This window comes from Pagrus major, chromosome 22, assembly GCF_040436345.1.
Source record: "Pagrus major chromosome 22, Pma_NU_1.0".
Classification (NCBI taxonomy): domain Eukaryota; kingdom Metazoa; phylum Chordata; class Actinopteri; order Spariformes; family Sparidae; genus Pagrus; species Pagrus major.
Genome location: NC_133236.1, coordinates 3,424,697 through 3,440,700, shown reverse-complemented (window position 1 = coordinate 3,440,700; position 16,004 = coordinate 3,424,697). Strand labels below are relative to the sequence as shown.

General features: G+C 42.2%; 1 protein-coding gene across 3 annotated transcripts; it reads right to left on the bottom strand.

Moving 5' to 3' along the window:
* Positions 1 to 104: 104 nt before the first annotated feature.
* Positions 105 to 16,004, bottom strand: rad51 (RAD51 recombinase). Of its 3 annotated transcripts, none has more exons than XM_073492654.1 (10): positions 15,923 to 16,004; positions 13,655 to 13,755; positions 5,897 to 6,034; positions 5,318 to 5,435; positions 5,081 to 5,172; positions 4,414 to 4,508; positions 3,152 to 3,265; positions 1,797 to 1,926; positions 1,586 to 1,707; positions 105 to 1,484 (listed from the first exon to the last, which is right to left on the bottom strand). In XM_073492654.1, exons 2-10 carry the CDS (start codon positions 13,742 to 13,744, stop codon positions 1,361 to 1,363), a joined length of 1,023 nt encoding a protein of 340 aa, XP_073348755.1. In that variant the 5' UTR covers positions 13,745 to 13,755; positions 15,923 to 16,004; the 3' UTR covers positions 105 to 1,360. The 3 variants fall into 3 exon arrangements, with proteins under 3 accessions (XP_073348755.1, XP_073348754.1, XP_073348756.1); XM_073492653.1 differs by lacking the exon at positions 15,923 to 16,004 and adding an exon at positions 15,803 to 15,883 and having other exon boundaries at positions 1,261 to 1,484; XM_073492655.1 differs by lacking the exons at positions 1,586 to 1,707; positions 15,923 to 16,004 and adding an exon at positions 15,803 to 15,883 and having other exon boundaries at positions 1,346 to 1,484.

Below are 16,004 nucleotides of genomic sequence, written 5' to 3'. Positions count from 1 at the left end.
CTTTCCTGAGCTGTGTGTGTGTGTGGGAACAACAACAACAATATACTAACTAACAAAGTCTGAAATCCTTTCATGATGATGATGCTAACAATGAGACGAGTGGATTTGACAGTTAAACGAATGTAATTTAGTAATGAAGATTATATACAGAAACACAAACACACCACCAGCAGTGGTGAAGCCGGCAGGAGCTTTTTAAAAATATGACACATACGTTTCAGCAGCTTTCTCACTAAACATTTGACCATCACACATCCAAAAAGGTACCACTCAACAGAAACTCAAGAAAGACAAAGTTCTCAAACCATTTCAAATACTTTTTTCCCCCTTAAATTAAACTACAGCAGCACATTGCATTCAACAAAGAAAAAAGTTTGGCCCCATCTGTAATTATGACAGATCTTTAGGTGGTTTTCAATTATGCAACAGAGATCTAATAATGATGTGATGAACAACTACCAATTCTGTGAGGGCTTTTTTAATTATCATGCAACAATGCATTGGTAAGTAATGAGAGGTGAAGGCCCGTTTTTCCACTTGACACCATGGGACCTAGTGTAAGAAAAACTGTGATGTAGTTACTGCTTAAAGACAAATGATCCTCTGATCTGTTTGAATTGTGCCAGGAATTACACGTGATGTTTGTCACAGATCATTTCCAACTTGAAAAAAGCTGCTCCTGTTTATCAGCAGCTCACCAAACTGACCAACTCTCCTTTCACATGACTGCAGTTGTCAATATGATACATTCATCTTTTTTAGAACCTTCTCTGAGCCCGGTTGGCTCCATGTTGGTGTTGGTGACGTGTGTTGATGAGAGGATGTAGTTCACTGATAAGCCAGATACTTAACCATCTCTATGACTAACTGAGGCTTTATTGACTTTTTAAACATCATACACACATCACAACATAATCACATGTGCGATTCACAGCACAGTTAAAATGGGAACCAAACATTTGTCTCTTCACTACTGTACTCATGGTTTCCAAAATAAGGTCCCATGGGACACACTGCGGGGCTTCGCCTCTCTATGATGAGATTTTTTGTAATTGTAGAGATGCAAAATCATAATAATGACAAAACTATCAGGTAATTATAAAGAAGTGTCTTGTTCTGTCATGACTGCAGAAGTCTTTTTTCCTTGTTGTGTGCAATGCTTCAGTATGAATGAGCCCTCCGTCTCATCACTCACCAACCCCTTGCCTGGTCTCTTGATTACCCATCAGTCTGAGGCTGTGTGTGACAGCAGTAGTAACAGGTAGCAGGGTCAACATCACACACACAACTCCAAGTCCAGGGTTAGGTAGCAGTTGTGACATGTGCCACCACCCCTGCTGCTTCCTGCCTCTCTGCCAGCTCAGTCCTTGGCATCTCCCACTCCGTCAGCATTGATGGCGAACATGGCTTCAGCCTCTGGCAGGCAGGGCGAGTCGTAGATTTTACAGATCCTCGTCTCTCCTCGGCCTTTCCTCAGGTACAGACTGCACAGAAAAGACCAGGTGTAACAAAATGACACCAGCTGACATGTAGTGTGCTCTGTCTCAAACCCCGCTGCAATAAAAGCACACCCTGCTTCACTCACCGTGTGGTGGAGGCGTGAGCCATAATGTTGCCTCCAATTGGTTTCTTGGGGTCTGCAGAAAACATGGCAGCCCCATCCACCTGTGCTACCACCTGGTTGGTTATCACCACGGCAACCCCAAACTGTTGTGACAGGATTGAGTTACATTAGAGAGTGAATGAAATCTATGAGGGATACTGTGAGCTGTTGATGTGTCAGAGCAGCTGCCCACCTCGTCTGCCAGCCGGAGCAGCATGCGTAGGAAGCGGCCCAGGTGTCCCTGTCTGGCCGACAGCTCGCCTCGACCCGAGTAGTCTGTTCTGTACAGAGCTGTGGCACTGTCCACTATCAGCAGAGCATACCTGACACAGACACACACACAGAGAGAGAGAGAGAGAGTGTGTGTGTGTGTTAGCTGTAAGGACACACACTACGGCCTGCACTGTGTGGCAGCAGCTGGACCTTCACACACACTCACAGGTGTTAGTGATGATTATAATTACTGTTGTCTCTTCAAACACTAATGTGTACAACAGGCTTCACTGGTGTCTCAAGGAATTATATGAAAATGGAAAGAATACATATGTATTTCTACTATGATCTTCATTTTATGATTTATTGGCCACATTTGTCCTCTGTGTTCTGTTACTGGCTGCCATGGTTTGATGTTAAATCTTGTACAGTGGTCTTCACTAGGAAACATTCAATTCAACAAAGGTTTTTCACTTTTTCCATCTTCTTTCTTCTTTGTGTTGAGCTTGTCCTGGATGGAGACGCTGCTCTCTGTTGGTGGGAGTGTGATCAGTGCTGCGGGCTCATGTGTAGTTGTACTACTTTTTGGGATACTTCAGTGGTGTGTATCGGCACCGATACTACTGCCCTGTACAGATCGTTTGGTCCTGAGTGCTACTTAAGGCCGTTGATTACATTGTTTGGAGGCTTTTTCAGTTATGCAGCCCAGAGATGTCCATCTCTGTGGAGGGACCGTGTGCTGGCCAACACCCTCCAAATACTGCACCATGTAAAATGAAGATTGTTCATCTCCCTCCATAACAATGGCTGCCTTCCAGGGCATCCATTGTTATGGAGGGAGCTCTCTTCTCTTCTGTGTTTCAGGAGGCTCCCATCAACCAACTCCTTCCGTACATCCAATCAGTGAAGCCCCTGCTCCACCTTCCACAGCCTCTCTCCTGATGTGTTCTTTCACTTAGTAAAGCTAACAATTGGCTTCTCAGTTTGGTTTCTTCCTTCATGTTGCTTCCCATGAACCAGGGTCGTAACAACTGCCCACTGAACAGACTGAACACAACGTGGAGAAGAGTCTGGAGGCCCCGTCACACTGAACTCAGTCAGTAACAAACTCAGAAGACATAAGCTGCTCTTTCCCATTTTGTGTGTGTGTTTCCATCAATTCTGCTGACTGTCACACTGCAGCTCTGAACTCAGGGATTAAAATGAACATCCACGAGTTGAGAGTCAAAGTGAACTGTGTGTAATGTAGTGTTGTAGTCCAGCTAAGCAGAAGCAGAAAAATACTGTGAGAGCTGTTGACAAATACAGGCTGATAGTGTGTGAGCACTCACTGACCTGGACTCAGCCATCATGGCAGAGGCTTGGTACAGCAGCTGGGTCTGATGGTCTGTGTTGAAGGCTCGGGCGTAGGCCACGTTGTCCAGAACATCACTGCCTACCAGTCCATACCTGCAGTGAGACAGCGGTCCTGTGAATCCATCTATTGCCTTCTCTAGATAAGGGCCATGCACAGACAGGATCACTTTATACAGAAAGGCCACCACTGATGCATGAAGTCCACGCCAAATCTCAATCTGCCTCGACTTTCTAAACATTTTAACCTTCACATTTTATGTTTCATATAATTCCTTAGGATGGGAAGACAGAACCAGAACATTTGAGATCTGGCTCCATCAGAATGGTATACCTCAGAGCTTATCACTTCTTTTTATCTCAGCTTTTCTGACAGCTGGTCAACAAAGATGTCAAACTTTATGTCAACAAGGAGGAGTGATGATGGAGCGGAAGAACCGGTCCAAAGCTTGCCTCCCTTTAACAAAGACAGATGACTTGTGATCCTTAATGTCGGTCAAATGAGAACTTCAAGTCAGCAGCACTATGCTGAAACATCTTTCTATGGGAAATGGTTAAAGGAGCAGTCTGTAGTGTTGGTGGGGAAATGTTAATGAGCAGACAAACATCTTCATTGGCTGATTTTTTTTTTTTTTTATGCCTAAACAAATGTGTTTACTATGTCAAACTGTTCTGGGACCTTATTTTATTATAGCTTGTTTATTCAGTTACAGAAATATGGAAAAATACATATGTCTGAGTTTGTATTATTACCTAATTATTATTGTAAATATTAACATTCTGAGTTTGAATTTCTTCTCCAAAACTACACAGTGCTCCTTTAAATTCCAGGAACTACATGGATTTGACACTCTACATTTGAGTGCCACTACTGTCCAGTGCTAAATATCCTGTTCTAACATTAGTACCATGTCGGCAGGCTTAGAGCACTTTTTCTTTGACTAAGACAACCACAATAAAAATGGAATACTGTACAAATATTCTCCCATTTTATATATTTAGATGATGACAGCTGTTACCACAGCTCAACTAAAATCAATCAGGGACTCGATAAAGAATGGGACTAATCAGCAGAGTCAATAATTGAATCAGTATCATTAAAACACCCATCCTGAATCATCAGATCCCAATCACAGAACATACAGCAGTACAGACTGAGGGAGTGGTGAGAAACAATTATTACAAACTGCTCTGATCTGTGAGGGCTGGAGAGAAACAGTCACATGTTCTCTGTGATGACTCACCGTTCAGCGACAGCCAGGAGTCTCTCTGGTCTGAAGGTTCCCTCTGTGTCAATATACATGGCTTTACCTTCTCCACCCCCCTGATCAATGGGCAGCTGTGGACAGATGGCACGGTGCAAGCCAATCAGTGCAGGTCACTGTACAACTTCCAGCAGCAGAAACAACATGAGCAGGGCTGCACAGGTAATCCAAATATTATCAAAATCCCATACGGTCAAGTGGGATATCCAGATCATAGAGGCTGAACTTCTCTGATGAAGGTACCTGTGTGACACACAGCATTACAGTGAAGTACTGTAGAGCCACAGAGATGACCTGGACTACAGGTCCTGTTCTCTCCAGACCCCACATGTCACATCATCAGGATGTTTAGAGTTTTTCAGTGAAAATGAAAAAGTGAACTGTGAATCTCAGCGCAGTCGTCATATCTGTCAGAATAATCACACTATGATCTTTTTGTTACCACGTCGTGAGCCCCAAATACAAGAATGTACATTTAGCCTGTATCATTATAATGACACAGTACTGTCTCCTCAGTAAGTACATTGGTCCACAGTGTAACTAAAACTGATACAAGATGCATTTTATCAACAGTCAAAGTACAGAACAAAGCCCAGTGGGTCATGTTACATTATCAAACTCTGTGCACAGTCAGTGTGGACTCTACCTGACAGGTGACAGCCAGTGTATGGCACAGCTGAGTCTTCCCCGTCCGAAACTCTCCAAACATCTCTGTGATGGAGCCCGTCTCAATCCCACCTGCAGGACAAATGACCGGTCAGATGAGTCTGTGGTTAAAACCCTGGGACACTTGTCGGCCCAGTCTGTGGTGGATCATCTTTCCCACATGAGCAACTGCTGATCCTCAGGCTGAATGTCTGGATGTTACTCAACATGTACGAACCCTGCAGCAGCTTGTCGAGCTCCTTGGAGCCTGTAGAGACCTGGATGATCTCCGCTCTCCTCTGGTGGAACTCAGTAGCTGTGGTGAAACCCATGGGCACCAGTTTGGCAGCTTCAGTCTGAGAGACAAAGTACAAGAAAAACAGATGAATGAAAGACGATCTAGAGAATTACTAAATACTAAATATCAACACAGAGAGAATGATCCTCCATTACAGCCTGTTGATCAGGACTTTCATATCGAGCCCTTTGGCAGCTGAATGGTTACAGCACACACTGACCACAGCCAGCGCTGCTTTGGTTCCAGCTGATGACCTGAGTATCATGTCACAGCCCTCCCTCTCTAACTGTCACTGTCCAATGATGGCAACATACTGGACTGATTGTCAGACTGTAGACTTCTGCTTTTGAAAAAAATGACAGCTGCATATAAATGTTTCACTGATCATAGACACAAATGTGGGTCTAGAATAGTAACGGTGATGACATCACATGTTACCATGTCCATGTTCATCCTCACAGAAGCACAGCAGAAAGGTTTCATGCTGCATCAGGAGTCATCAGTCACTCTGTTTCTTACTATGATTTTGTCAGCTTTGGCCTCACTGATGCCCTTGATGTTGAGCAGCTCCTTCTTGGGTGCGTAGGCCACCGCCTCGATGGTGTGGAAGCCTGCATCCTCCAGCTTCTTGATGTCACTGGCACTGATTCCACACTGCTGCGTGTGGAGACATCAGACAGTCACACACAAATCCACTGGGAGAGATCATTAAGACAAAGTGTCCTGCTGCTGGGCTTAACCCAGTAACATGAGATGGCTGAATACAGGTAGGTCCCTGTTCAGAACTGTACACAGTGTAGAGGGTTTGTAGTGTTCACAGCTGGGACACTGCTGGCATCAGCAATGGGTTAAGGCTTTGAAAAATACTGTTGGTCTTTGTAACATGAATGGCTTTATTCAAACCTGACAGAGCTACAGCCCGGCTGACCGGAAAACTCTCTCATTCATACTACACCACCTGCAAATCACTCATTCTAACACATTGTTCTTCTTGTTAAAGGTAGAGCTTGTACGATAGTTGCTTGTTGAGTATACAGTATGTTAAACATATTTTCATATGTAGAAATCTTTTTACACTAAAATTAAATTAAATGATCATTTCAAAGACTGCAGTCTCAGCCGAAAGCCTACTAATGTGTACTGTTTTTAGATTTAGAGGAGAAGTAGAAACAGTTCACTCTACATTCTGTACAGTATGACTTATTATACTTTACATGTTGTTGATTAATATTGCATGTTTTTAGTTTTTATAAAAAGAAATGAAGGATATTCAGGACAATTGCTGATTCATTCCTGTTGCAAATATTTTAGTACAGTCAATAATGTGAAAAGGTGTTACTGTACAATGAAATACTGATTTATGTGAAAAATCATTCGTCATTGGGAAATCCAACCTGTGAGCAAGATGGCCGCGAGCAGCAAAAAGCCGGCGTCTCTGCGCTCTCAAAGTAATAAAGAGGATGATTCTAATAAACATCATCATGTTTAAAGTAGAATCTCTAACAACATCAAAAGTTTGGAGGAGACGATTGCTGATAAAGTAGCGGCTGCTGTCCGAGAGAAAATGGAGATAATCCGGCAAGAATTTAAGTTTGACATTGTGGATCTCTACTGCCGTGTTAATAACTTGGAGGCGATCGTTAAGGATAACCCCCTCTCCTGGACCCTCAGTTGAGCTCAGAGGTGCGTGACTTTAGTGCACGTTTGAAAGTTTTGGAAGACGCCGCAGCCGCAACACCAGGCCCGAGTGCACCTGGAGTGAGGAGTGATTTAGCGCTTAACGTGGTTATTAGAAATCTTCCACACATAGTGAATGAAGTCACGCTGAACTCTGTGAACTGTCTAATTAAAGACGGACTTAAAATCAAGGACATTGAGTGCGTGTCTGCAAGAAGGAAACAATCACGTAACAACAAACCGGGGGTTATAATCACCAAGTTTGGTTGTCATGAACACAAGAAATCTGTAATGAGCAAAAAAAGCAACGTTACAGAAACACCCGGAGTACAAGAAGGTGTATATTAATCATTACATTGCCTATGAACAGCGAGCTATTGAGTCCAGCTTCTATGCAATTTTAAAAGGAAATCAGTACGGACAAACTCGCTATTCGAGGCGGGCGTGTTGTTAATACTACCCGGCCAACACGTAGCAACACCACGGCGGGGGAAGCAGCCCAGCGCTAGGTTTCATGCGGGTTTTGGAATGTACAAAGCTGGAACATCGACACATCATCATAAAATAATAAAACACGTTCACAGTGCATTAAGCATCTGGGTTTGGATCTAATGGGAGTGGCAGAAACTCATCTGACTGGTGTACAAGTTGCATCTGTTGCTGGATACAGGTGGTTTGGGCAGAACAGAACCAGACTGCATCATCGGGCTCGCTCTGGATCAGGGGGAGTGGGACTCTTTATTAGTGACAGAATGTGTACGGACTAGGGCTGGGCGATATGGCCTCAAATCAATATCACGATATATTGAGCAACTCACCTCGATAACGATAAATGAACGATAAGTAAGTATTTGTACAGTCAAACTAACCAAAAGCTTATTATTGATCATTATAAAGTTTCAGGGCGTTCCTGTAACCATGGTAACTCAGAGGGGAGGGAGAGGCGCTGAATGAAGCCGTTTACACAGATACACTGCAGACAAAGTCCAGACTACAGTTGTTATTTCACACATGTAGCACACAACAGGAGACTCTCCGTGTCAGACGAGTCCTCACGTGCTGACTAAACTCAGCTGATAACTAGCAGCGTGACGAGTCCTTGCTACCTGAGCAGCTAAACTTAGCGCCGCTCCGTGCTGAGATCCCGCCCTGTGTGGTTCACTACACTGTCATTGGTCAGGCGAGCACCGCTGTTAACGATACCATTGGCTGTAGAGTGTGACAATCTGTCAATAAACATCAGCCAACAGCTCTCTGATCTGCTTTGATCTCACAAATCGCCTCTGTGAAGTTTGAATGACGGAAATCCGTCGTAGCGACGGAGAACTTTAATCCATGTTAAAAGTATAAAATAACTTAAATTTCCTTCAAACACAAAGTATTAAAAATACAGTCTCTTATAAAGAGATTCGACAGCAGCCGCAGCCGCTTCATCTTTTGACCCGGCGTGCTCCATTTTCTCCGTCTCACGTCTCTTTCCCTTCTTGTAACAGACTGGATGGAGTCACGTGACTACACGCGCTGTATACGTAGTACAGCCGAGCGTCTTAAAGGGACATGAACATACCGGTAGCCTACCTACACACACAGCCAAACAAGACAAAAACGACTTTTTTTTTCTTTTTTTTTTAAAACACCGAATATACCGACAGGGGCAAAATGACGTCGGTTATCGTCGTAAATTTCGGTATCGGTAAATTTTCGGTTTATCGCCCAGGCCTAGTACGGACCACAACTGTGAAATCCTTGATGACTCAGTGGAAGGTATATTGTGGCTGAAACTGACTGCTAAGCCCCACCTCAGTATAAACCAAGTATTTTCTGTTGCTGTTTGCTATTTACCACCAGCTAATTCCACCAGGCAGGTGGATGCAGCAGTCTTTTATTGAGAGCCTTCTTTCATATGTATTCAGATTTCAGAAACTTGGTCCCTTTTGCATTATGGGTGATTTCAACAGCCGTTGTGCAAATGTACAGGATTATATTGAGGGGGTGGATGCAATAGAAGAACGAAATATAGTGGATATTGTATCTAACTCATATGGGGAATTACTTATTCAGTTTCTTATCAGTGCAAATTGTTGTATTTTAAATGGGAGAAATTACCATAATAATGATTTTACATGTGTATCATCGAAGGGGCTGTCAGTGGTTGATTACATACTAGTGCCTTATAAAATTTTGCACTGGTTTAGTGACTTTAGTGTAATCAGGAGTAAGGACCTCTTTACACAGGCAGGCTGTGTCTCCACTGTTGACACATCCAGAGCTATTCCTGACCACTCTTGCCTAACATGTTCTATGGCCCTTTCTGCTGGACTAATATCTCCTTCCTTGTCTACCAACCAGAGGAATGAGGAATGTGGTCTCGTTCACTGCTTTTGATTTATCCAGCATTCCTGATCATTTTCTATCAAGTGTCTCATGTCAAACAGCACTGAGGGACTGTGTAGCACAGTTGGGGGACCCTGCCGCTTGCCAGCTTGCTGTGGATGCTGTGTATACACAGTTCTGTGACATTTTAAAAAAGGAGATGCGAGAACAGATCCCTCACAGAGATGTCATTATTCAACATGGCTGTTCTAACAAAAAGAGGAGGAGTAAAAAAGTTTGGTGGACAGAGCAACATTCCTCATTATGGAAGGCTTTATGCTCAGCAGAGAAGGAATGGACATCTTGCCCCCCTGGTCCAGTTAAAGCGCAGGCTAAAGCGGTAATGAAGGACATTCAGAAGCAGTTTGACTGTTTAGTCCAAGCTGCTAAAAGACGGTACTGGAGATTACAGCAGGAAAACATCCAAGAACTAGTGAGTAACCACCCAAGGGTCTTCTGGCAGAAGGTTAACCAGCTTGGTGTTGGCAGTGAACGTCACCAGAGATTCCCTGGGAGGTCCTGAGGCCTGATGGGACTGTACAGACTAGGCTTTACACGATCAGGATTTTTGGGGCCGATCACCGATCAGTGAGTTTGAATAAACCGATCACCGATCCGATCACGTGAGGGAGCAATATATGTATTTAAATAACTTGTTAATTTACTGTATATACTTATGTACTGTTTACTGAGTATCAACAAAAGTATTCTCAAGCATTTTGCCAATGTTTAACAATCTTTGCCATGCCCCAAACTGACAGAGATGCAAGGGTAAAACATGAATGACCTCTAGAGGGCATTCAAGGACTGGCCAGACATAAGTTCAAAGTTCAGTCAGGTCAAACCAAAATAACTCGAGACAGAAATAATGGGCGCAACATCTTACTGCGTGGATCAAAGTATGCCAGCCAACGTTGAAACGTTGCGGGGTTCTCCACAATATTAAATGGCAGGTCGGCCAGCACGATAAACTCCATAAGTTTCCTTGTGCCACCCCTTGCCTTCTCACTGTCACAGCTATGCGGACGGGTACTGTCTAAAGTAGTTTGCTTTAGCATCCGTTTCGGTGTTTGTTTTTCTTTTTCCACTCTCCGTTTCTTGAATCCAGGTGCCTGATTAAATTTGTCGTGTTGGGGCATTTTGCAGATGCTCCCCCACGAGGTACTCTAGTGTTGCACGGATTGCGGGTGGCTTGGGTTGTGTCTGTCTCATTCGCTCTGGGGAGGTCCCACACCGCCGGCGTGTTTGTTTGAATCCGACAGCTAATGATTCAAGATTCAAAAAACGTTATTGTCCGTCACATCGTGACAGGGCTCAAAACTAGCTGTCGGGTTCCGGCAGGCGTGTCGGTGGTGTGGAGCTTCTTCGGAGTGGGTGGGACGGGTGGGACACAGGCCATCTGCAATGTATGCAACGGGAGCATCTGCGGGGAGTTTCAGCATGACAATGACGTCATTGATCGGATCAGCGAATTAAGATTTTACAGCCGATCTCACAGATTGCATAAAATGCAAAATATCGGCCGATCCGATATAGCCGATCAGATCGGCGGAAAGCCTAGTACAGACTGATAAATATGCTGTTTTAGAGACCTGGAGATGTGAGTTTGCCAGCCTGTTCCAATTTAATAATCACAGTGACCCTTGCAGCACAGTTAGAGTTACTGCATATGCACATAACCACATAGACACATAATGGCAAACAGAATCATTGACATTTTCATACAAAGCAATAAGACAATTCAAAATATTACCATGTAGGCCTAGTGCAGACAGCTTATTCCAGAGCATGTTTCGGTCTATATGATCAAACAGGCTGATCAAAAGCTTGACCATATTGCTACCATTATAAGGGTTCTACAAGCAGCTAAAAAAGGTAAAGCTTATGGATATGATGGGGTGCCAGTTGATGTATTGAAAAATGGTAACACACTGAATATTTTATATAGGCTTTTTAATTATTGTTTTTCAAATGGTGTGGTACCAGAGCTCTGGAAATATGGTATTATTAACCCTATCCCCAAAGCTGGGGGAAAAGATAACAGAATACCTCTTAATTACCGGGGAATCACTTTGACATGTTCTGTATATAAACTGTTTTGTTCTGTGCTGTATAATCGTATTGCTGAATGGGCAGAGGCTAACAATATTATAGCAGACGAGCAAAATGGGTTTAGAAAGAAACGGAGCTGCCTTGACCATATTGCTACTTTAACTACAATCATAGACACAAGGAAAAAGTTGAAGAAAGCTAGTTTTTGTTCTTTTATTGATTTTTCTAAAGCTTTTGATCATATAGACCGAAACATGCTCTGGAATAAGCTGTCTGCACTAGGCCTACATGGTAATATTTTGAATTGTCTTATTGCTTTGTATGAAAATGTCAAATGTTGTGTTCGGGTTAATGGATGTGTCACAGATTGGTTCCCAGTTGAGATTGGAGTTAAACAAGGGTGCATTTTATCTCCTATTCTGTTTGCCATGTATATAAACGATCTGTCTAGCAATTAAGGCCTCAGGTAAAGGTAAAGGGTAAATACACCCCAAATGCTGCTATACAGGGTGATATGGGTTGGAAAACTCCATGGCAACATCAGTGGTCTTGCATCTTTAAAAACTGGCAAAGACTCTGTGGTATGCCTGACAGCCAATTATGTAAACGTGTTTTTCATTGGGCGGCTCATTTGACAAATGTAAAAAATTATGTGCAAATGGTAAAAACATTTTTTTAGTTCTATGAATTTATCTCATCTTGCTCGTACAGATATGGTTTACTCAAGTAACGACCTTAAATGTTTTGATATGGCAGTGTCAAAGGCAGATGAGGAATCATGGCTACACTTAATAAACAAACCAGAAGGGAATAAACTACGCACTTACTGCTCATTTAAGGGTGCATTTGAGACAGAGCCGTATGTGAAAAATATATTATCAAGACAGCTTAGAAGTGCCCTTGCTAAATTTAGATGTGGAGTTGCTCCTTTAGCAATAGAAACTGGTAGATATATGAACACCCCAGTGGAGAGATGCTACTGTACTTTATGTGATACCTGCTCCTTTGAATCAGAAGCCCATGTTCTTTTACACTGTGTTATTTATATGGACATTCGCGCTGAACTATTTAGTACACTTTCTAAGTATGTTAATTTTAATGATCTTGATGATACAAATAAATTGTGTGTAATTTTAGCTGGTAAACATTGCATCAACGAATGTGCCAAAGCCTGCCACCTCACCCTTAATAGAAGATTGTTTTTCATGAGCTCCAGTTTATAAAACAACTGTTTTATAATCTATCTTCAAACTTTAAACATAAATAGTTCATCATTTATGTGATGCATTGGACGTAAAATGAACTTTTCAGCCAAGATGAATGTTGGTTAGGCAGACTGTGAAAGTGGCTTCAGTGTTCAGAGCTTGTTAGCAATAATAATAATAATAATAACAACAACAACAACAACAACAACAACAACAACAACAATCTGTAAAACGTATGCAGTTAGGCTGCCATCATGTAGCAGCTACATGTACCGATTCCCTCTGGGGAAACCCTGCATAGAACATAGTATCAGTCTGCAGCTCATTGGTGGACAAGCAGAGTTAAAAAGGTGTCCAATTTAATTTGTATTTACAGACATGTGAGTGTAAAGCGTCTCATCAGACAGTCATACTGTAAAGACTGACATGAAAATCTCTTTTGTCAGAAAGGTTTTTATAAACTGATCTGACTGATTAAACTAACCTCGATTTTCTGTGTGAATGGAAAATAATGGGGCTGCACAATTAATCAAACTATTATCAAAATCGCAATATGGTCAAGTGCAATATCCAAATCAAATCCAAACTGTGTGACAGGACAGCATGACAGTGAAGTACTGTAGTGCTGCAGAGACTACAGGGCCTGTTCTCCATATGTTAGGAAACATGTTAGACCCAACACGTCATGTCTTCAAGACTTTAATGTTTTTTCTTAGGAAAACTGTGATACAAAGATGATCATTTCAGCTAATCTTGAATCATATCACAATGTAATATCTGTCAAAATAATCACAGTGATTTTTGTTACTACAGGTGTAGCCATGGAAACATTTTTTAAATTTACATTATTAAGATGTAACACTGCAGAGTGAGAAACACATCTGTGTGTATTCAAGCTTGTTGGTCCTCCTCACTCAGACACACAGTGGTGCAGCAGGAGTCTGTGTTTGGATTCAAGTGAGATACAAACCTCCAGTCTGCAGAGAGGCTGAGGGCCGAAGTTCTCCTCCTCCTCCACCTCGACCTCTGCCTGCAGCCTGGCCTCGCTCCTCATAGCCATGGTGTGGAGACCTGTGTGACAGACAGGAGGAGGGGGGCTCAGTGACAGATAGTGACAGTCCTGTCCTCACTGTAGTGAGCATGTTACAGCTAAATGATATCATGTACATATATATATATATATATATATTCTATATACAGTTGCAATCGGAAATATTCAACCCCCCCAAAGATTGTAAGGATTTACCAATGAAAGTTTTTTCAAAGAGCTAGATTTAGCTTTGGATGACTTATTTATCAGTTGAGTGATACATAAAATCAACAAAAAAAACGTATGATGTAGTATTCATGTGTAACAGTATATTTTGTTAATATAGCCAAGTCACAATTATTCATCCCCTGTGTAATACTGCTGTTTTTAAAACCTTCTGCTAGTTTTTTATGGCCTAAGGTGGAGTTAAAGCATGATTACGCCTTTGGGAACTCTATAATGATCATTAATTTGCTTCACCTTGGGCATCCAAGGTGTTCAAGGTGAGTTGCAATCATGGGTAAGACTAAGGAGCTTCCACAAAAGCTGAGAGAGGAAATTATTTCATTGCACCTGAGGGGCCTTGGGTATAAGCAGATTTCCCAAAAATGTAACAATCCAAGAGACACCATTGGGAGCATTATAAGAAATTTTAAAAACTTATGGTGCTGCTGCCAACCTGCCTGGCATCCAACACACACTCCACTCTTGACCACAAAGAGCATCAAAGGTCAACTGCAATATGCCAGGAGCAATTTGGATAAGACTGCAGAGTTTTGCGAGACACTTCTATGGACTGATGAAACTAAACTGGAACTATGTGGACACATGGATCAGCGGTATGTCTGGCGTGAGAAAGGCCAGGCTCATGACCAGAAGAATACCATCCCCATGGTCAAGCATGGAGGTGGGTCACTGATGATGTGGGGATGTTTTTCTGCTGCAGGAACTGGAAATCTTGACCATGTATCTGGCATCATGGATTCTCAGAAATACCAGGCCATTTTAAGGAGGAATGTGATGCCTTCTGTTGAGAAATTGAACCTTGGTGATCACTGGACTCTTCAGCAAGACAATGACCCCAAGCACACCTCCAAATCAACCAAAGCTTGGTTGAGAAATAGATCCTGGAATGTCCTGGAGTGGCCTTCTCAGTCACCAGATTTGAACCCTATTGAAAATCTTTGGTGGGATTTAAAGAAGGCAGTTGCAGCACAGAAGCCATCAAAAATCAATAAGCTAGAGGATTTTGCACATGAAGAATGGGCAAAGATTCCAATACAGTTTTCAAGTCTCAATGATGCTCCACGAAGTACTGAAGCTGAGGGTTGAATAATAATGCACATGCACCTTCTGTGAAAAGAATTAACTTTGAGTTCAAATGAAAAATTTTCTCAAAATAACTCAAATATATCAATAAATTAATTTTGTTGTTTAATGAGGCTTTTTGTCATATGTTTTCATTAACCTTGATTCACATCACTATAATGTCTTTTGAGGTGAAGGGGTTGAATATTTCCGATTGCAACTGTATAATGTGTGTGTATATATATGTATATTCTCTCTCTCTCTCTATATATATATATATATATACACACACACACACACACACACACATATATACTATACATATACTATTATATATGATGTTTATATATTCTACATATATATTCTTCATAAACTGACTGTTCTTGCTGAATATACTGAGCGGTGAATGACTGCTGGCCTGGTTAACCTCTTCACTTCTTCTAATTAAGATAACTTTAGTTTATTATCGTTACATTATGAATATCAAAGTAACGTTAATGCGGTTAAAATACTCTGTTACTCCAATACTTGTTGCATTTACTTCGTCACACAACTTTAACACACAATTTACAAAATCAGCCACCTTCAGGAGCTACAAGCTAAGAGAGAGACACATCTGCTAATAACTTCATGTACTGGGTGACAGTAAACACAGCCGGTGTAACTACTGTTAGAAGCAGCTGTAGTTTAAGTCTAACTGACATTCATTAAGTGTTTAGCTTGTTAGCATTAGCCCTGTTCGTTCCGATGCATTTTAGCCACGGAGCTAATCGTACTCACTCGCTAGCCCGCCGACAATGCTGCAAGATCGAAGAAAACGAAGTGACAAGTTGTGTACAGGTGAACACTTGTATGTTACCGCTGTATCTGACCGTGAAACACAATCCTGTGTGTTCCTACTTTAACTGCAGCTTCTTCTTCCTCAGCTCGGTTCCGATCTCCTTCCACTTCACTTCTCTGTTTGATAACCAAAGCTCCCGCG

Excerpts from the sequence above, each read along its gene's own strand:
- rad51 (XM_073492654.1), bottom strand. The coding sequence starts at position 13,744 with ATGGCTATGAGGAGCGAGGCCAGGCTGCAGGCAGAGGTCGAGGTGGAG. Across the intron at positions 4,509-5,080 it reads CACTGGCTGTCACCTGTCAG|CTGCCCATTGATCAGGGGGG; the intron begins GTAGAGTCCACA and ends ATCTGTCCACAG. Across the intron at positions 1,708-1,796 it reads TGCTCCGGCTGGCAGACGAG|TTTGGGGTTGCCGTGGTGAT; the intron begins GTGGGCAGCTGC and ends CTGTCACAACAG.